Source organism: Cinclus cinclus, chromosome 8, assembly GCF_963662255.1.
Source record: "Cinclus cinclus chromosome 8, bCinCin1.1, whole genome shotgun sequence".
Taxonomy (NCBI): domain Eukaryota; kingdom Metazoa; phylum Chordata; class Aves; order Passeriformes; family Cinclidae; genus Cinclus; species Cinclus cinclus.
Genome location: NC_085053.1, coordinates 701272 through 721404, shown reverse-complemented (window position 1 = coordinate 721404; position 20133 = coordinate 701272). Strand labels below are relative to the sequence as shown.

General features: G+C 59.0%; 1 protein-coding gene across 1 annotated transcript; it reads left to right on the top strand.

The window, feature by feature from the left end:
* Positions 1–6078: 6078 nt before the first annotated feature.
* Positions 6079–19663, top strand: CRIP2 (cysteine rich protein 2). The gene is made up of 8 exons (XM_062496997.1): positions 6079–6121; positions 14864–14958; positions 16658–16715; positions 17147–17287; positions 17468–17536; positions 18693–18787; positions 19065–19122; positions 19258–19663. Exons 1-8 carry the CDS (start codon positions 6079–6081, stop codon positions 19323–19325), a joined length of 627 nt encoding a protein of 208 aa, XP_062352981.1. The 3' UTR covers positions 19326–19663.
* The last annotated feature ends 470 nt before the right edge of the window (positions 19664–20133 follow it).

Sequence of the window (20133 nt, the reverse complement as noted above, 5' to 3'; positions counted from 1 at the left end):
AGGGAGGGGTAGGTGCAGGCTCTGACCTATCCAAGCCCAAGGGTCACTCTTACTAAGCCTCTCCTCAGGAAGCCAAGCTCTCCTCTGTATTCACATTCCTGTGCTGTTGCTGCAGGAATTGCCTTTGGTTATTCACCCTCCTGCTCTAGAGCCTTGTCAAAATGAAACAAGGCTCACAGCTGGGGCAATGTCCCATTTTCCAGGTCCCTTTCTCCCCTTGCTTCCCACCTCCTAAAGAGCTCCTGAGATTGCAGTGGGGAGGAGAGGCTGGAGCTGGGAAATGCTTGCCTACCCAAAGCAGGCCAGGTTTGTTGGGATATAAGTTTTGCCACGTGCGTTTGGGTATTTTCCCTGAGCTCTGTGTCCCTGGCATCCCAATCCTTTGGGTCTGCCATGCAGAGGTAGGAGCAGATATGTCACAAGCTCAGCTGTGATCCCTGGGAGAGAGCTGTGCTCCCTGCTCACGTGGATGGAGCATGCTGGCCTCCACACTCACTGCCTTGATTGCAATTTTACAGGCTTAAAAAGAAGCAGGAAGCTGCTCAGGAAAGTATTTATAAAACAAAACAGAAATCCAAACACTCCTACAGTATTTATGCCAAAATGCTTTGTTACAGATTTAACTTTTCTTTTTTCTTAAAGTTAACTTAGGTATTTTGTTGTTTTTTTTCCCATTGCATTTTGCGTTTTACCAGCTCGTCAGTAGCAGCTCCCTGTGATCGCTGCTTCTGCTGCTGTAACATGAAGGCAGTGCCCTGACTGTAACAGCACTGATGAAACAATGTGAAAAAAAGCAAAGTATGACCAAAACTAAATTCTGAACCTGGCATTCCTGCTGTGGGAGGAGGGCTGTAACCGGGACATTATTGGAGAGTTGTAAAGCAAAATACACGCTGAAATTTTCTTTTGAAATGGAAATTTGGAGCCGGTGCCAGCTCTGCTGCGGGCTCTGGCTCTCAGTGCAAGTGTTACACAAGCCAGACCTTGGGAAGCTGGAGAGGCTCTTTGGGATGGCAGGATTGCATCATGGTGGAGCTGCTTCCCACTGCCAGGAGGAAGAGGGGGCACTCACTTGCTCACAGGGGGCACGGAATGAGTAGAGGAACGGAAGGTGTGCCAGCCTGGGGGATTTCTGGGAGGAGCACAAATAAAATCTGGCAGATTTTGACTGTGTGGAGAAGGAATGAATTTGACTAATTTACAGAAATTGGACCCTGAATCTTTTCTATCTTCCTTAATCCATCAGGAGGGCACAGACTTAAAAACACAATTAACCCAAATAATCTTTGGCAGCAGCATTAGAGGGAGAAAGAAAAGATCAGTGCAGAAAGGCAAGTCGAGGCATGACAGCCCTCGAGCTGGTGAGAGAGGGTTTCTTTGGGGTTTTTCCTGTAAATGTAGTCAGTGCTTTTCAAAGTGAGCCTGCAAGAGCCAACAGTGATGGGATCTTCAGAATATGAAGGTATCTTCAGTGTGGGTGGTGTTCATGGCCCTTCCCAAGGGAGGAGGCTGGGGTGTCCCATGTCCCCGTGTCCCTCCTGCCCTTGGTTCCCTTCCTGGGGACTGACAGGAGGGTTTTGCCCTGCTTGAGCAGTTTTAAAACCTGAAAGACTCAGCCTCTGATACTCTCGTTTCACCAGTGCAGGAGGAGAAAAGCTGCCTCAAGAAAAGACACACAGTAAATTCAGATGGGTTGTGGGGCTGGGGCTTGTCTCCACCTCTTCCTCAGCCTGGAAAAAAGTCAGGGCAGGTCAGGGTTGAAGCACACTTGATTCCTGCCCTGGGCTTTGTAAGTCCATTCACCACATTCCTGGAATAAGAATGAATAACATAAATTCAGCATCTTTCTGCAGACAGCTTTCTCCCTTCTCTCCTGCAAGGGGATTCTCCACCTGGATCCAGTGCTTCGTGGGATGCTGGCAGTGTCACGGGGAGCAGATTTACAGGTTCTGGCCCGAGGGTTTCAGCCAAGTTGTGCTCATTCAGAGATTTTCCATCTGAGCAGGAGTGAGTTTGTTCCCCCTGCCTGTGCTTTGGCTGTCCCCAGACAGGACAGGAGGGAGGTGAACGTGTGGAGCGTGTGGATAAGCAGCCAAAGCTGGGTTTCCCTGCATCCAAGGAAGATGCCCAAAATGTCTGGTGGAAACCAAGTCCAAATGCATCCTGGTGGGAGGGTGATGCTGAAGGAGAAAACAGGGCTATGGGGACATTCATGAGGTGCTGGATTATGTGTGTGCAATCCCTTCCCTTCCCCAGGAGCTCACTGGGAATATCCTGGAGGTGGTGTGCATGTGGGGCAAAGCCCCATCAGAGTTGGGCAGCCACTGTGCACACTTTGCCTGCTGCTGCACCATCCCCCAGAGCCACATTGCGCCGTGGCCAGCCCAACCTCTGGCCACAGCATTTCCAGGGGGGGCCGTGGCACTGGGAGGACTTAATGGCCAACTGCCCTGAGCTGAACTTTGCCACTGAAGCCTGGATCTGAGCACAGCCCGTGCCTTGGGACACCCTTTCTTTCCCTGGAAAAGCTGGGGGAGAGCCACTGGTTCCAGCTAACCCCACCCCTGGCCACTCTCTGCAGTTCAGACATGGGTCCGAGTGCTGTGCTCAGGTCTCTCCAGCTGGTTTCCTGCCTTTTTTGGTTGAAGCACCAAAAAAAGAGTTTTCAGGCACTGCACAGAGGCATCACACCTGCCCCACCGGGGGGGTTCACACCGAGCTCTGCATCCTCGGCATCTGCGTGCAGCCTGCCGGGATCCTCAGCGGCCCTGGGCGGGCTGGCCCCTCGGGGACAACGGGGACATCCATTCCAGATGGCAAGGACAAAGGGGATATCTGTAACCCCGTTTATCACAGGCGTGACAGCGCTATCGGCGCTGCCCGATAACAGCAGGGGCTCGGATGCCTTTTAAAGGAGAGAGAAGAGCGACAAGTGGCTGGCTGTAGCTGCAGGGCCGGGCAGCTGCTCGGTGGCATGTGCTGCCTGACGAGCCCCAGCCCCTGCCAGCCCGCCCTCTGCTTCTCCATCTTCCCATCTCTTGCTAATCCTTCCTAATCCCTGTGCTCGCCTCCCGAGCTGCGCACTGATCCTGCACAGCAAGCCTGGGTATCCGCCGCGTGTGGCTGTCCCCTGTGTGTGTGGCTGTCCCCTGTGTGTGCGGCTGTCCCCTGTGTGTGTGGCTGTCCCCTGTGTGTGTGGCTGTCCCCTGTGTGTGCGGCTGTCCCCCTGCCCAGCCAGCCCCCGGCTCCTCGTGTCTGGGGACAGACTTCCCCTGGTCCAGGCAGGGTGCTGCCCTGCTTGCCCGATCCATGCTAGCAGGCACTGCACATCCAGGAGGGCTGTGCAGAATGAACGAAACAAGAAATAAAATCTTCTTCCAGGTTTTGTGAAAGGCTCTTTCACTTCCACCCCATCACAGGGAACCGCTCCCATGAAGGGAAGCCCAACCACTTTTTCCATGAAACTCCTGCCTAATGCAAGGATTTGAGGCAAAACTGCTTATAGCTGGGGTGGCCTGTGGGCAGTGGCTGTTCTTAACCACCAGCCCCTGGCTGTGGGCTCTGTCTGGGACACTGGAATTTCAGGAGTGAGAAAAAGAGAAAGCTGCAGTGTGTCACCCTGGGGTGACCTTGTCATGAGGGATAGAGGACCCTGGGTATGTGGCTGCACACCCTGCGCCAGCCAAGGGTCTGCAGCCACACAGGGCTCCCTGGTCTCTGGGCACACCAAGCCAGCAGCAGGGGTTTTTTTTCCCATAACCCTTTTTTATTCCCCTCCCAGCCTCTTCTTGCCCTCTAACAGATCCAAGGGATCCTAGGTGCCAGAAAACATCAGAGCAGAGGAAGGCTTTCCAGCCCCAGCTCATCTTAGGAACAGCTCTATCTGGGTCCATGAGTTTTTGTGGTATTTGTATCTGAATGAAGAAAAAAGAGCTGAGGGGAACCACTGCGGGGAGGGGGAGAGAGGTGAGCCAAAGGAGAGGCAGCCTGGAGGGAGTTATTCCTTATTTATTCCTCACTTTCCCTTAATCTCTGTGCAGAGCTCTCTGCTTGACCCCCCTTAGGCAGAGGTCCCAGCCTCGCACCTTTGGCTCAGCCCCTGGGCAGGGATGGGGCCTCAAGTTTCTGATGGAAAACGCATCCTTTGGTGAAAATTATTAATGTGCTGTCTGGGAAGAGGCACAGCAGGCTCAGGGGTGTCTCTCGCGTGCCACCAACCCCCTGCCCCCATCCTGTGTCCCCTGCCTGGCCCAGCCATGCAGTCCCCACAGCAGCTCAGCCATCCCTGCTGGCTCAGCCTGTGCTACCCGAGTCACCTGTCCCGAGGTGCCAGGACATCCCCGCCCTCTGTGCAGGAGCATGCCGAGCCTAAATCGGGGAAGATTAAGACACCATCGACTAAAGCCACTTTGCTCCTGAACCAGTATATCCGCTTGGGATTTAGCGCATTTACAGGCAGGGATTCACACCTTTAGGTGATTTGTCTTAATTCCCCCCAGCCTCTGTGTGTGAAAAGCCCTGGCACCTTTTGGGTGCTGACTCTGCTGCATGGCAGAACCCAGGCTTTCTCCAAACAGGGGGGATGCAGCCTCCTTCTCTTGCACCCCTCGGCCCCCAGGGCTGGAACATCAGCTGAAGCTGACTCGGAAAGTGGAATGTGCAGGATTTGCTGACTCGGAACATGGAATGTGCAGGATTTACACAGGAGACCCTTGTCAGGATGTCCCCTCAGCGCATGAAACGAGAGCTGCTGTAGGCACACCTGCCTGCTGCCATGGGGTACTTTAGGGCTGCAGACACCCCGGGTACCACAGAGGCACCCACAGGAGCTGCTGTGGGACTCTGCTGGAGGAGGCAGTTGGCCTTCAAAATCAAAAGCTCCACAGATGCCCAGCTCCTGCCCTGCTCTGGTGGCTGCAGGCCTGTGCTGGGGCACACGGGCTCCACGGTGGGACTGAGCCTCTCCCAGCGGCTGCGTGAGGAGGCAGCGCGGCCACCAGCCCGGTGCAGGGACCCCACAAAGCCACACATTGTTGTGACAGCAGCTGGCCGGGGAGTGACAGTGATGCCTGCACCTCCTAACCCAGCAGAGCGCGCGGGCGATGCAGAAATTCGCTCTCGGGCATCCCCTACCCCTCCGGCCCACGGCAGGGTCACTGTGTCCCGTCCCGGCGCCCCGGGCTCCTGTCCCAAGGCTGCCCGTGCGCCGGGCGGGCTCTTGGCAGCTGCAGCAGCTGCCGGCAGAGAGAGGAATTCTGTGACAATGGCGGCGGAGCAGAGCCAGGCTGATGAATAATGCAAGGCTGCGCCTGCGGAGAGGCAGATGTCCTGTTTACCAACACGGCTGTGCAGGGGCGCAGCTCCCCTGGCACCGGCCCTGGCACCCACCACAGCCCCGCACGACCCCAGCACCGAGGGGCTCCCCCGCCTCGCCATGGCGTCGTGGCTCCTCGAGTTTCCTCGCCGTGCCTTCACGGCTCCCTGAGCATCCCTGAGCAGCCGGAGGGGTTTCCGAGATGGGAGTTTCCATGGCAACTGAGCGGAATGGCGCCGGGAGCCGGAGGATGCGGGCGCTGGGGCCGGCAGCGAGCTGGGGACGCGCTGCGCGCTCCCGCGGGGTATGGGAGATGCCCGATCCCACTCGTGTCCCGGGGGCGGCCGCTGGCCGGGCTCAGCCGGGGAGGCTCCCGGCCGGTGCCTTTGGGGCCGGGAAAAACCCCACGAGTGGCGTCGCTCAACTACAACCTGTTTATTATGGAGGGTTTTTTTCCCAGGCGAGGGAAGCCGGGAGCACTCGCGTCCCGACTTCGGTCCTCGGGGACGGGAGACAGGGCACGGGGTGCTCTCTCCGCCGTGGGGACCGGGCACCTGCTGGACTGGACTGGAGCCGAGCCGGGCCGAACCGAGCTGGGCTTTGCCGAGCCGAGCCATACCGAGCCCGGCCGCCACTCAGCCCCGCCCCGGCTCCCCCCGGACGGCGGTGGGCGGGGGCCGGGCGGAGCGGGGCGCACGGCGCGGCACATCACAGCGCATCTCGGCACGGCACGGCACGGCACGGCACGGCTCCGCTCTCCCGCCATGGCATCCAAGTGCCCCAAGTGCGACAAGACCGTGTACTTCGGTGAGCGCGTCCCTGGGGCCCGGCCCCGCATCCCCTTCCCGCATCCCCGGCACCTCAGACCGGTCCCCCAGCCCGGAGCCGACGCTCATCACCGCCTTGCCCTTCCCTGAGCCCCGGTGCACGCTCGCCTGCCCTTTTCCCCCACCGCAGTTCCCCGCGGGGCTCACCTGCTCCTTCTCCCCCGCGGCACCCCCAGAGCGGCCCCTCTGCTCTGCCCCACATCCCCTGGCCGTGCTGGGGGCTACTGGCCCTGGGCAAGGGGCACAGAGGGTGTGGGCGATCCCCGGCTTGTTGGGCTGAGGAGCCCTGGCTGGGGTGTGTGCCCGCGCCTGGAGTGCTGGCAGTGGGGTGGCTCTTGTCCCCAGGTACCTGCTGGCTTGGGTCAGGGCAACCCAGCCAACCCGACACGGTATGGAATGGGGGCTCCCGTGATTCGGAGGATCTCTTGGGGTGGGGAGGTTGGCAGTGGCAGGTGCAAACAAAACCTTCTCCCAGCCGGTTTCTTTGATTCCCTGCAAACCTGGCCCCAGGTGTGCATTCTCCCCTCCCTGTCTCGCCTCGCAGCCAGCCCTCAGCGGGCTGTTCCCAGCTGGGCGAGCTAATGAAGGGTTTGGGGTTCTACGGGACTTTGGCAAAGGTGGCTCCTGGGCTTGGGGATCCTCTCAGCACGCATGGGCTGGGTTAGAGCAGCAGAGAGTCCCAGTAGGTCTCCGAGGGCCCTGTTTAAGGTTGTGGCTGGTCGGGCTCTCTGGGAAGCGGGGCTGCCGTGTCTCCTGTCAGGCTGAGGCTCGCAGGGAGGGGGGAGCAGCAGCTGATCCTCGGCTGTGGTGCCCCCGTGATGCTCCCTGAGAAGATGCAGTGACCTGAGCCCCTGGGTGAGCACCCCTGGGACTGCACCATGAGCTCAGGATGGCTCTGGGGATGGATCCAGAGCTCAGCCCGAGCTGACCCCGGGGTCCTGCTGGCCTGGAGCTGCCTCCCTGCCCATCTCCCCCCACTGCTCTGGGGTCCGGCCCCTGTTGCCTCGGTGTGTTTGGTGGAGAAATACCAAAGGGTCCTGATGATGTTTGAGCATTGGAGGCATTGGTGCTTTCATTCTTTTCCGGCCATCTCCAAGTAAACACAGAGAAATAGGAATTTGCTGTCTTCCTCCTTTAAATAAACCTATTTGTGTGTGGGTGGGAAGGGCCTGGCCCCTCGGATGTATTTCTTTGTGTGAATCTTTTCCTTTTTAAGCAGAAAATAGTGCTTGCCCGGCCAGCTGGGCACTGACCCGGGGGCAGAGTTGCTGTTCTCGCTCCTGGGAGGAGCCTGCCCTGCGTGGGGGGGTCGGGGCTGGGCTCAGGGGCCTCTGCCTTGCCGGAGGAGGAGGAGACCAGGCTGTGCCAGGAGGAGCCCCCAGCAGTGTCCGAGCTCTTTTTCTCTTCCCGTGTCCTGGGGGTTGATCCTCGTGAGTCTCCTGAGAATGTGGTCTAGGGGGAACAGGGCAGTACCCCAGCTGGTCTCTGCTCGGGATTTCTGTAGGTGCGGTGGTCCCTGTCCGGGTCCCTGCCCCATGTGGGGGACACACAGCCCCCATCCCACACCTTTCCGCAGGGAATGCTGCCCCTGAGCGAGACCTGGGGAGAGGGGATGAGCTCAAACTGGAGCAAGCCAAAAAACTTCTCTGTGCTTAGAGTTGACATAGGCTGGACCATGTCCCGATTGATGCCTTGAGCTTTTCCTTGAGGAACCGCCCAGGCTCTGGAAGAATAAACCTGAGTCCGTTTATTCAGTGCATGAAAGCTCCATGCAAATTCCGAGCCGTCTTTCCGGGATGTGGATCCTGGGATTTCCTCGCGGTGGGACGGGCGATGGGAGCTCCTCGTGCGGGGTTTGGTCCTGAATTCCTGGGCCGGGCCAAAGCTTAGCGGGAAGGTGATTCATAAAGGCCCACTTGTTCGGGAGGCTCGCAGCCTGTGCTGAATGAGCGCTGGCAGCTCGGGCTGCCCGGATGCCTGGCATTGCAGCCGGGGGTCATGGGTGAGAAATGCCGCCGGCTCCCGCTGCAGAGCCCAGCGCCACCGCTCCCGGGTACCGATGGAAAACTCATTTCATGCCTGTTGCTTCATGCTCCCTGGAAAAATCCAGTGGGCTCCTCCCTGCGCAGTCAGGAGGATGTGGGCGTTTCCTGAGCTACAGAATGAGCTTTTTTTTCCTTTAAAAAGCACAGGGAAATATAAAAATAGTGGGGTTTTTTTGTTGGTGTTTTTTGGTGTTTTTTTTTTTTTTTTTTTTTTTTTTTTTTTTTGCTTGTTTGAAAGGAGGTTCAGGTCTGTGACATTGTTTCCAGGAACGGTCGCGGCTAACTTTCCTGTTTTGGGAGGTTGGCTGGACAAAGTGAATGTTTAACTGGAGGGTGCAGGGCCAGCTCCCATCCCGCGCTGGCAGGTGGCAGCGGGCTGGGCTCGGCGCTGGCTTTAGGTTATCACTGCTGGCAAAGAAGCTCCGGAGGGGCCAGAGTTCTCTTGCAGCCAAACAGCCACACATTTCCCTAGCTCCCTTTCGCATTGCTGAGCCTTAAATGAGTTTTGCAGGGTCACCGGGAGCCCTGGCCAAGCCTTTCCGCCTCCCGTCCTTTCTCCCCAGAACAGCGGGGGATTGCGGCAGCAGGAGGTTTCCTGTTTTCCCATCCCAAGCACGAGCTCCAGGGATGCAGCGAGCACACATGCAGTGGGGTCCAGCTGCGGATGGTTTTTGGGGAGCTCGCTGCACGTGCTGGGGAGGTGTGGGGGGCGGTGGGAGGCTCTGTTTGTTTGGAAAGGGGCATCGTGAAAGCAGGTGGGAGTCAGTCAGTACGCCCCAGGCTTAAAGGTGCTCTACAGTGTTGGTTTGGCAGTGGAATTCCAGAGCGGGACTGAGGACATCCAGCTGGGAAGCGAGGAGGGCAAGCCCAGTGTGCTGCCAGGGGCCTGCAGCAGATGCCTGACCCCACAGCCAGGTGTGGGGTGCATCCAGGTGTGGGGTGCTCTCCCTGCAGAGCATGGCACTGCTGGTTCAGCCCAGCAAAATTCAAGCTGCAGAAGCCACCCTGCAATTAATAAGTAATTGCAGTCCTTTGGCTCCAGGCAGGGAGATGGTGGGGAAGGAGAGGCAGGAGCGTTTGATTTCCATGCCGGTCCCTAACAAAGGAAGCGGCTCAGGTGCACCCAGGGTTGGGCTCCTTGGGACCTGCCTCCTGCTAGGTCTGGGTGTGTGAGAGGACCTCGCAGAGCAGTAATTAAGGATGCTCCAGTTCCCTGCTCCCTGCTCAAACCCTGCCGATGGGAGGAATGCCTCTGTGGGAAGCTGAAGAACAGGCTGATTAGCATTAGCTTTTCCTTCAGGAAAAAAACCCCACGGGTTACTGAAAATGGTCTGTGGGAGTGTGAAACAGGGCAGTGTGAGGGGTGGGTCCCCCTGCTCTCGTGGCCTGGGCTTTGCTGGGGCTCCTGACAGTGTGGTGTTGGCATTGACAGCAGTGGGAGCGGTGCTGCTCCTGGGGCTGTGGGTGATGGAGGTTTGGAGCTGGCAGGCAGCTCTCTGCAAACCCAGGGCTGCTCCTGGGTGACTCAGTTTGATGTCTGGATTATAGAGTCCTGCACCCGTGTCCCAACTTCAAGGCAGATGGAGATCCTCATGTTCCCATCCTCCCTCTGGGTCTGTGGCAGGAGCACAGGGATGGAGAGAGGTGAGGTGATGGGACTGGAAAGGAAAGGTGGAGCAGGAACGCCCAAGCAAGAAGTAATGGAAAATCTGTCACTGCAGTGCTGCAATCCAATGCAGAGCCTGGAGCATGAGCCGTGGTGCCTCTTCTGCTTGTGGTGGGATGGTGGTGGCCCTTGCTCCCACCAAGAGCCCTGAAGCTACCAGGGAGGTGATGGTGGGAGATAGGTCCTGGCATGAGGATGGGGAGAGCTGTCCCACCATCCTGCTGTGCACTTGCTGGTGGGGAGCGCCAGTGCTGTGGCCCCAAGGGAGACCCAGAGCATCCTCAGCCCTGGGCCCAAGAGGGAAGTGAGGAGCCATGGGGCAGGAGGGGCACTTGGACAAGCTTGGCTACTCCAGCATGTCCCAGAATCCTGCTCTTGCTGAAAATGGCCAGGGAACTGTCTTATTCTCCCAGCACTGCCTGCCAGAGGTGACATCTCAGTGTGCAGAAGGAAGGAACAGTGTGCACTGAACCAGCAGCTACTCAGGGAGTGGTTTGTGTGTGTATGTGTGTGTGCCTGCCTGTGCCTGGCTCTCACTGGCCACTCTGCCCTGGCCGTGAGCAGGCAAGGGGAGGGCTGCAGGTGGGCCTCTGATTTTTCTGGTGGTGTCCCCCAGCAATGTGGGCTGCATCCTCTGCAGTCCTGCATCCCTGGGGTCCTGCCTGCCATGCCTGACGTGCGGAGCTGCTATGGAAAACAGCTGATTCCTTGGGTTCAGGCCTGGCTGGACCCAGTGCCTGGCTGGAAACACTGCTGATCCTCTCCCAGCACAGACACAGCCAAGCTGCCCGACCTCAGATGTATCCCATTCAGATGCTGCTTGGTGAATCCCTGTGGAAAATGGTGAGGGACTTTGCTGGAGGCTGCCCTGGCCCTGCAAACCAGAGTGGGAGATTAGAGGCTCCTGGCCAGGGAAGTGCCTGCAGTCAGTGAGGCTGTGCCAGAGGAGAGGCAGGGAGCAGCAGGGTGGATGGGAGCAGTGCTGTGCATCAGGGCTGTGGCTGGAAGTCAAACCATGGCTCAGATCCTGGGGCAGACCTTGTCTCTCCCTGTGGCTGGAAGTGGGAGGCCCCCCGGGATATTCCCTGCTCCCCTCAGCTGCGTTCTGTGGCAAGGCCATGCTGAGCTGGCTTTGTTGCACACTTGGAGGGAGCCCAGTGAGCTGGAGGCAAGGCTGCCTTGCCTTGCCTTGCTGCAGGAAAGCTAAATATACACGTTCGGCCACAAGTCAGGGTGCGGTGTAAGCATCAGGCTGCGAGATGGGGGAGAGGAGCTGCCTGGTGGGCAGGGGCTGAGGGGCACAGGCAGGCACTGCAGACACTGGGCAGGGCAGCGTGGTTGGGCTGTGGCCTGGCATGGCAAGGGCACGAAACCCCTCAGCCTGTCTTTCCACCTTTTCCATCTCCTGGCCACTTGGTGAGGAATTGGGGAAGGGATGAGGCTGCTGGCTCATGGCTCTTGGCTTTGTTTCCAGCCATTTACCAGGCTCCTTTCCTCACACTTTCTTCATTCTTTTGTGTCTGCAACTGCTTTGAAGTGCATCTACAGTCAGCCTGACAGCATCCCTCTCTGCCAGGGATGCCTGTCACTGGATCCCTGTGGGGATTTGGCATCCTCACTGCCAGACTTGGCTTTTCCACCCTTCCCCGTGCTCTCCCAGGGATGTGGATGGGGCATAGCCCAAGATGCAGAATAAGCCTCCTCCTGGGAGCAGCACTGACGTCACCTGTGGAAATACCTGTGCGAGGGCTCGGTAAGGCCGGCGGCACAGAAACTGGGAGGAGGGATGCCCTCTTCCCATCCTGAGAAGATGCCCCCACCTCTGGCGTGTGCCAGCTGCTTTGCCTGGGCACGGCGGGTAATTTAGGGCTGAGCCGCGTTGTCTCTGGGGCGGGGCTGCTCTGGAGCCATGGGATCAGTCTGCCTCGACAGCCTGCTTGCCTGCTTCTGACCTCCTCGGCAGTGTGGGCTGCATCCCTCGCACAGAGCAAATCCACCCCGCAGCTACCAGCCGGACCTGGCTGTGCCTCCACCTCTCCTCGGGGGTGTTCCCCCTAGCTTTATTATCCATGGGCACCCCGTGCGCACCCACACAGGGCTGGCAGACCCCTGAGTCACACACACACGCTGTGGCAGAGGCCAAATTCCTGCAGTGAAGCACCATTAACCCTGCCCTTCCAAGACGTACTGATTTCAATCCGGCTGTGTAGAAGGGGGTTCAGGGGCCAGAGCAGGATGTGCAGGCAATATCTGAAAACAGAAAAAAAAATAAACGTGTGCTGCAGTTGTGCTCTTTCCACTTGCCCAGGTATCTTTATCGCTAGAATAAGAGAAGAGAAACAGCAAGTCAATTTTAGGATATAAGCGTTATCTTCCTCTTCTGTTTGCTCGGTGTGATGCGGAGAGCGCGGGGCGTGGCCCTCGGTGGCACAGGCTGGGGACAGTGCCACATCCGCTCTGTGGCACCCCCTGCTCGCCGCTCCGAGCCGGACACAGCCCCGCAGTGCCCAGCCCCGGGATGCTTCTGCAGTGCTGGGGTGAGGAGGGGGGCTCCGCCGGCAGCAGGAGGATGCGGCCAGAGCCTTTTCCTCTGGAGCTGATGCAATAGCGGAGCAGCTGTGACAGGAAATCTGGGCGCTGGTCCCTTCCCTTCGCTGTGATTTATGGGATGGCGTGGCCGCAGGCTGCTGCCCTGGAAATGAGCTGGGGTGGCTCCACGCTGCTTCCTCTGCTCGGTGCAAACAATGCATTCCGGAAAGGCATCCCGGCTGTGCCGCTGCCCCGGGATGCATTCCCCCGGGAATCCTCATTTGCAGGCGGAGGATGCCGGACCAGCCTCTGGGCAGCATTTCCATCGGGAGGCGGGGGCAGCCCCCGTGGTTCCCGGGCTGTCTCGGTGCTCCGGGTGCTCCTGGCCGCCTCCTCCCTGCCGTCCCATCCCCTGCCACCGAGATCCCTTCTGCTCCGCGTGGCTCGGGGATGCGCCCGTCAGGGAGGAGCAAGGATTTCCATCTGCTGAAATATTACTGGGGGAGCAGGAAGGAGCTGGCGGGGACTGTGGCCGGCTATAATTGCCATGACCTCTGGAAAACACAGGGAGCTTCCTCCCTGCTTTGTAGCCGTGGCCTTGACGGCGCTGGGTCGGGGCAGGGGGGGAGCTCGGGGTGCCGCGGCCGGAGCATAGCCTGGCCCGGCTGTGTGTGCATCCACTGTGACAAAGCCGAGTGGTTCTTTGGCCCCGAGCCCCTGGCTCGGCTTTCAGCCCATCACGCTCTGTTTCCCTCCCTGGTCACCCCGGGGAGGAGCCCGTTCCTGCCGGGAGGATGCAGGGCTCCTGCGGTGGGGTGCTGGGACCTCTGTATTCCCCTAGCTTTTGGGGAATCCCTGGGCTCTGGGGGGCTGCTCACCCTGTAGCTGCTTTTCTGCTCCCAGAGGCAGATGAAGGCTACAGAGGAAAAGGAGGGCAGCTCTGGCCCTGGCCCCTTCCTCGTGTGCTGCCTTCTGTTAGTGGCTGGGGAGACATGGGCCCTCCTGAGCCCACGGCCTTGGAGCCAGCAGGGATTAGCCCTGGCAATTTTGGGCAGGCAGGCCAGACCCCAGGCTCTGGTGGGGCATCCCTTTGCCCAGCTGTCTGTTCCTGCCTGGGTTCGGTTCATCAGAAGGAGGTGGATTTGGAGTTTCTTCTGACTGATGCAAGTCCCCAAGGGCCATCTTCCACGTGCTTGCTTGGAGATGCCCTCAGGAGTCTCCTGTGCACCCTGTCGCAATGGCTCTGGCTCTGCCCCACTGCCCCTCCCGCCACCAGCCATCCTGCTTTGCACTGGGATGGAATTTTTGGGTGGTGATGCAATTGTTTCGGCTTATCTTGGCCTTGTGGCATGCCCCGGATGCAGCTGTTTGCCTTGGGAGGAGGGTGGCTCTAGTAGACAGGACCTGCCTTTTGGGGAGCTCTTGGCCCTCATCTCGACTGGGTGCACGCAGGTGACATTTGCTGAGGTCCTGGGGACAAACCTGACATCTCAGAGGAGGTCTCTCATGGAGCGGGGCCGGCTCCGGTTGCGCTTTCATTTGCTTGTTAAATATTTTATTTGGCTCTCCTGATTTAGTTTTACGGTGGCTTTAACAGGCTCACACTGTTTTCCAGCTGTCTCTGCACATGTGCAGGGCCGAGGGAGGGCCGGCAGGAATCTGTGGGGGGCACGAGGCCGCCCAGGAGCTGGGAGGGAGAAGGGATGGTGCAAGGCTGGAGATGCAAGAGGAGCACTGGCAGCCCGGGGTGCTCCTGGAGACCTACAGCTCAGGGCCAGATGGAAGTATTGTGTTTGTATTCATACAACCAGTCCCAAAGCATTTGCCTTCCCTGAATTTGCCCACTTGACGCTGTTCTCAGTGCTGGCATCGAGTTGTGGCCATGCAAGGACAGTGGCTGTGTGCCCACACGCATGTTGTGCCTGTTCCCAGGCTGGGGACAAGGTGTTTTCCAGGGCCAAATGTCCATCCTGGGTGACAGTGGAGGCTGCCTGTCCCCCCCTCCTCCAGGAGCATCTCTGGAGCTGCAGCTGAGGCTCCCCAGGGTGTGCGTGGGGGGAGTGTGGCTGCATGGGCGGGGTGGGCATGGAAACGCCAAATATTTGAATGGGAGTGAAGTCATTGCGGGTAACATGGCGGGTAAAAATAGACACGGGGAACAGGAAAGAAAATGCTACTGACGCTGGACTGGCACGTGGGAAAGCATGGCTGTGGGATGGCAGCTGGGTGGTGTCCTGCTTTCAGCTGGGATGGGCTTCATCTTCTTCTTAATAGCTGGTGCAGTGCTGTGAGGGCAGTGGGGGTTTGTGCCCACAGGGCTGCAGCAGTGTGGCTCCTGTTTCCTGCGCAGTGTGAGCAGCCCTCTGGGAGCAAGTGCAGCCCCTCTCGGGTGCAACCCCCCCGTGGTTCCCACAGCCTTCAGTCCCACAGGGGCTTCAGGGGGTGCTGGGCATGGCTCACCCCCCTCTCGTGTCCCCTGCAGCCGAGAAGGTGTCTTCCCTGGGCAAGGACTGGCACAAGTTCTGCCTGAAGTGTGAGCGCTGCAACAAGACCCTGACGCCAGGTGGACACGCCGAGGTAAGAGCTGCCAGGGCTGGCAGGGTGGGAGCTGTACTGGCACACTGGTGGGATTGGAATCCAAGAACAGGGCTGGAGCAGATGTCTGATGCCATGTGGGGCATGCAAGGCCAGGAGAACATGCTGTGGCTTCAAACGCTGCTGCTGCTTCTGCAGCTCAGGGTGCTCTTGTGCACAGCCCTTGGCAAGCCACAGAGTGGTGCTGGTACCACGTGCAGTGTCCCTGCTCTGTCACCCTGGGCTCCCAGCCAGCTGTGGTGTGGCTTGGCATGCCCCGGGAAGCACTTGAAGCTCTATGCACTGGGCAGGTTCGTTTGCACAGGCTTTGGAGAGGTGTGTGTGCCAAGAGCCTGTGGTTAAAAACACCAAGAATGGGGAATGCCTGGACTGCCATAGCAACGAGAACTCAGTGCTGGTGCTCTCTGTGCCCTGGAGCCTGTGATGCCACTGTGACTCCCCAGCATCTGGGCATGTGAAGGCGCCATGCTGGTGGTGGCAGCTGCTTAGGCTTAGGGACAAGTGTGTTTTTGCTATGTGGTGTCCCCGTGTGACACCCAGTGCCCCGGGTTTGCACGGCACCTGTCATTCCACAGTGTCACCAGCTCCTTAGCTTGGCTCCAGCAGGGACAGCCGTGCTGGTGGCCCCCAGCCTGAAGGGAATTAGGGCCTGTCCTGCCAGCGAGGTGGATCCATGCTCCAGGCTGGGTAAAGCCCAGATTTGCTGCTTCTCCATATAAGGTTGGGTTCTGTTCCCATAGGGGATGGCAGCCAAGCCCCACTGACTGTGCCGAGAGCAGATTTGGCCCTTCCCTGCTTTTCATCCCTCCTTTTGAGGAGGCTAGGTTGGAAAGGTGTTGCGGGGAGACCAGTCAAATGTTTACCCTGCCATCTGGCATGGTAATGCTGTGAGCACGCTCACATTTATGCCTGACAATATTTTGCAGCTGCCTTTGGCCAGCCCACAGCCTTCTCGCTCCCCCAGCCTCACCTCCAGCTGTGCCAGCACCTCTGCTCAGCTGTCACCCTGCCCTTGATGGGGAAGGAGCCCTTGCCTTGCAGCAGAAGGATGATGGAGGACAGGGGCACGGGGCAGGAGCAGGGCTGAGATGCTGAGTGGGGCGATGGGGTGGGAACCTGCCTGAGCACAGGCTCCCAGTGGGTTTTCCAGCCAGGCCCTGCTCGCTGGCCCCCTGCCCCAGCCACAAACACTCTTTCTTTTCTCTTGGACTGGGTTCCAGCTGGCCCAGGAGAAACGGCTGTGGGGAGTTCCGGGGCTTATCACCTGCCTCATGCCTTCCTGTGATAATGGCCCCAGACGATAGTGGGGTCCATACTAGCTGTGGGGCCTCTGATCCTGGCCCAAGGCAGGGGGAGGAGAGGCTCAGAGCTCCCACGGTGCCCAGAGCTCCCAGAGTGGGCTGGCTGTGCACAGGGGGCTGAGGGGTGAGGTGATGCCTGGTGCCACATGGGGCATGGAGGTGCCCATGGCTGAGCAGCCCCTGGGCATGACTCGTGCTCCACAGTCCAGTGGTTGATACAGGAGTGCTCAGGTGGGTTAGGCTGGTGCTGCAGACCCAGAGCTGGGTGCATTTTAGGGTGTAGGAGTGGCCATGGTGGTCTCTGAGCACCAGAGGATGAAGGTGCTCCTGGGGGAGCTGTGATGGCCTCTCAGCATCCTAACAGTGCCCTCTCTCCCCAGCACGATGGGAAGCCCTTCTGCCACAAGCCCTGCTACGCCACACTCTTCGGCCCCAAAGGTACGTCTGTGACCCCCGGTTCCTGGGGCTGTGCTGGGCTGCGGGAGGGGCCACGTCCCCTCATCCTGCCGGTGGCCTCAGCAACATCCTGGAGGCCAGGCTAGCGTGGGCTGAGCATCAAGCCAGCAAATTGCAGTTCCAGGCTGCTGTCTATTGTTGCAGAGGGAGGGAAGAGCTGCTGGAGGGAAGGAAAGAGTCTATTCTGACAGCTGCCCTCTTTATTTTTTAATATTTAGAAACTTAAGTTCCCATTCAGACAGAAGGTGGAGTTACTCTCCCATCCCAGATGTGGCTGGATCAGGAGGAAACAAGCCGGGGCTGAAGTTCAGCAGTGGCCCCTGGCTCAGCAGGGCTGGGGGAGGTGGGACAGGGGGTGGGGGGACAATGAACATCCCAGGGCTCCCAGGCAGCCCCTCTGTGCCCCTCTGCAGGGGTGAACATCGGCGGGGCCGGCTCCTACATCTACGACCAGCCGCAGATCGAGGGGCAGACGGCTCCAGGACCCATCGAGCACCCGATGAAGGTGGAGGAGAGGAAGGTGAATGCTGCACCTCCCAAGGGACCCAGCAAAGGTGAGGGGCAGGGCAGGACTGGCAGGACTGGCCCTCTGCCATGCTGGGCAGCCACTGCAGAGCCACCGTGTGTGGTGATGCTGTGGGCTGCAGGCTTGGTGTGTGGGGTCCTCCCTACCCCCCTGTGTCCTGGCGGAGACGTCCCTCCACTTCCTAGGCCTGTGTCCTCTTTTCTTCCAGCCTCCAGTGTCACCACTTTCACCGGGGAGCCCAACATGTGCCCACGATGTGGCAAGAGAGTCTACTTTGGTAAGGTGGCCAGTGGGCAGTGTGTGCATGCCTGGGGTGGCACGGCCCCATAGGGTGACTGTTTTAAAGACAGGTGTTTGTTAAGGAAAGCAGAAGCCTCCCTTTGAACTAAAAAATGTGATTATTTTTTTCTACAGATTATTATGATTTTGAAATTAAGGGAGTTTTTAGACAAAGATATGGGGGTAGGAATAACAGTTCTTTACTAGTATATTTAACAAGACAAACAAGAACAACAACAGCTATGAAATTAGCCACAAACAGAACAGGAACTCAGTCCCAGTGTTTTTTGGCTGCAGGCACCTTTTCCCTGAGCTGCAGTTCCCGGTGCTGGGGGCGGGCGGGTCCCGCAGAGCTGCAGGAGGGCTGGGGGTGATGGCAGAGCTGTCCCAGGGGGAGAGAGAGATGGAGAGAGAGCTCTCCGCTCACGGTGTCGGTCCCGATGCTCAGCAGAGTGCTGGATGGTGGCAGGTTAAGACGAAAAAAAAAAACCAGCAGTGCAGGGTCTGACAGCAGTGAGGATGGTTCCCAACGCTGGGATGGCAGGGATGGGACACAGGCGGCGATCGTCCTTCTCGTCCGAACTCCGCGGGGGAAATGGGGCGAGCCAGAGCCTTCCGCTTCCTCTTCTGGATGTTTGAATCTCTCGGGGTTTCCCTCTTCTCTCCCCTCCCCCTTGCCACCAGGGCCCAGTCAACAGGTATCTTAGCATGACAATGGGGAAAATTCCACAGAGGGAAAAGGGAAAGAACCAACCCCCAACAGTGACACGGCCCCACAGGGTGACACGGCCCCATGGGGCTGGGCTCTGTGCAGGAACTGTGGGGCATGCAGAGAGGCTGGGAGTGGGGTTTGGTTGAGAGAGGGGGTTGTGGGTATAGAGGGATGACCCTTCAGGGATGGGTCCTCTTGGATATACTCCTGGCTGCAGGGCTTTATCTGCATTGGGTCCCCTGCTGTCACCTCTCACGTGATAATTGCTGTCCTCAGCCATCCTGTGTCACCTTCGAGCCACCAGAGGGGTGGGAGGGATGTGGGAGGCTGCAGATCCCGAGGGCTTTCCTGGGATTTTGTGATATGTCCATGGGGAATGCTGCCTTCAGCATGTTGCATGGGGCTGGTGTGACCCTCCCTTCTTGTCCTTGTCCCACTCCAGCTGAGAAGGTGACCTCTCTGGGGAAGGACTGGCACCGTCCCTGCCTACGCTGTGAGCGCTGCAGCAAGACGCTGACCCCAGGAGGCCATGCCGAGGTAAGGGCGTGTCAACCTCAGAACCCTGGCCTGCACACCTGGGGATGCCGGTGGGGCGTGGCTGGGATGTCCCAGGCCACCCTGATGGTACCTACTGCCTTTGCAGGAGGGCAGGGCTGGGACGAGCAGCCCCTCAAGCCTGGGCGGGTGCTAGGGTTCTTGGGGTGTCTGCAGGGGAAGAGCAAGAGAGATGTCCAGCCAGGTTGGCATGTCCTGGGGACAGGATTTTTCCTGGCCCCCAGCCCAGGTGCCAGGTGTCTCTCTCTGCTCCACACAGCACGATGGACAGCCGTACTGCCACAAGCCCTGCTACGGGATCCTCTTCGGGCCAAAGGGTGAGCACTGCGGGCACACGGGGTGGGGACCCTGTCCGGAGGGCTGCCCCTCTCACTGCTCATGCCACCACACAGAGGGGACACCTCCCTGCAGCATGCCCCTGTCTTCACCCTTCTGTTTCTTGCCCCATGCAGGTGTTAACACCGGAGCTGTGGGGAGCTACATCTATGACAAAGACCCTGAGGCGAAGAACCAGCCCTAGGCAGCATCCCCAGCTGCCCACACGCTCTGTGCCCCCCTGTACTAACCTCCTGCTCCCACTTGAGCAAACCTCACCAGGCTGGCAACGGAGCTGTGCCCTCTCTGCTGTCTCTACTCCTTTGGGCAGGACAGCCCTGCCCCTGGGTTGTTATTATTATCATAGTCTCTAATATAAGCTTCAGTGTTTTAAGGCAAAGGTAGAACGGATTTCCGGTGGTTCCCAATGTGCTCTGCCCTCCCCAGCCCTCCCACCAGCCCCCCGAGGGTGGGAGGCAGCAGGGCAGGTGTGAGCATGTCCCTGGTGCTGGTGGCACCCAAAGGGCTGAGCATGGGGGAAGGTGGTCCCTTGGATGGATGGATGGATGGATGGATGGATGGATGGATGGATGGATGGATGGATGGCAGGAGTCCCACCACAGGACGGTGCTAAAAGCTGTCCCTCAGTGCTTGGGGTTGGGGTGAGGGTGCCCAGCTCTCCTCCTCACCAGCTGCTGGAGATGTGTGACACCTAGCAGCACTGTCCTTCACCTGGCCCTTCCCAGGCTCTGTCCCTGGGTCCCACCACTGCCCCTATCCACTGTTAGGTCTGGCACCTCCCTACATTCCTGTCTTTGGATCCCTGTAGGTGCCCCAGCCTGTTCTGTTTAGGCTGGTTTAGGTTGGTGCCCCCCAGCCTGATGCCCCTAGGGGCACCTGGCAGCTGCAGCCCTGATGGAGGGGGCTCTCCTCTCCCCTCCCCACCTTTGGAGGACAGAGTGCATTGGGCTGGTGGCCTGGGCAGCAGGACCCTCCCCTGCTTCCCAGAGCTG

Coding starts and splice junctions, on each gene's coding strand:
- CRIP2 (XM_062496997.1), top strand. CDS start 6,079: ATGGCATCCAAGTGCCCCAAGTGCGACAAGACCGTGTACTTCG. Junction 6,122..14,863: donor CGACAAGACCGTGTACTTCG/GTGAGCGCGTCC, acceptor TGTCCCCTGCAG/CCGAGAAGGTGTCTTCCCTG. Junction 16,716..17,146: donor CACACTCTTCGGCCCCAAAG/GTACGTCTGTGA, acceptor GCCCCTCTGCAG/GGGTGAACATCGGCGGGGCC.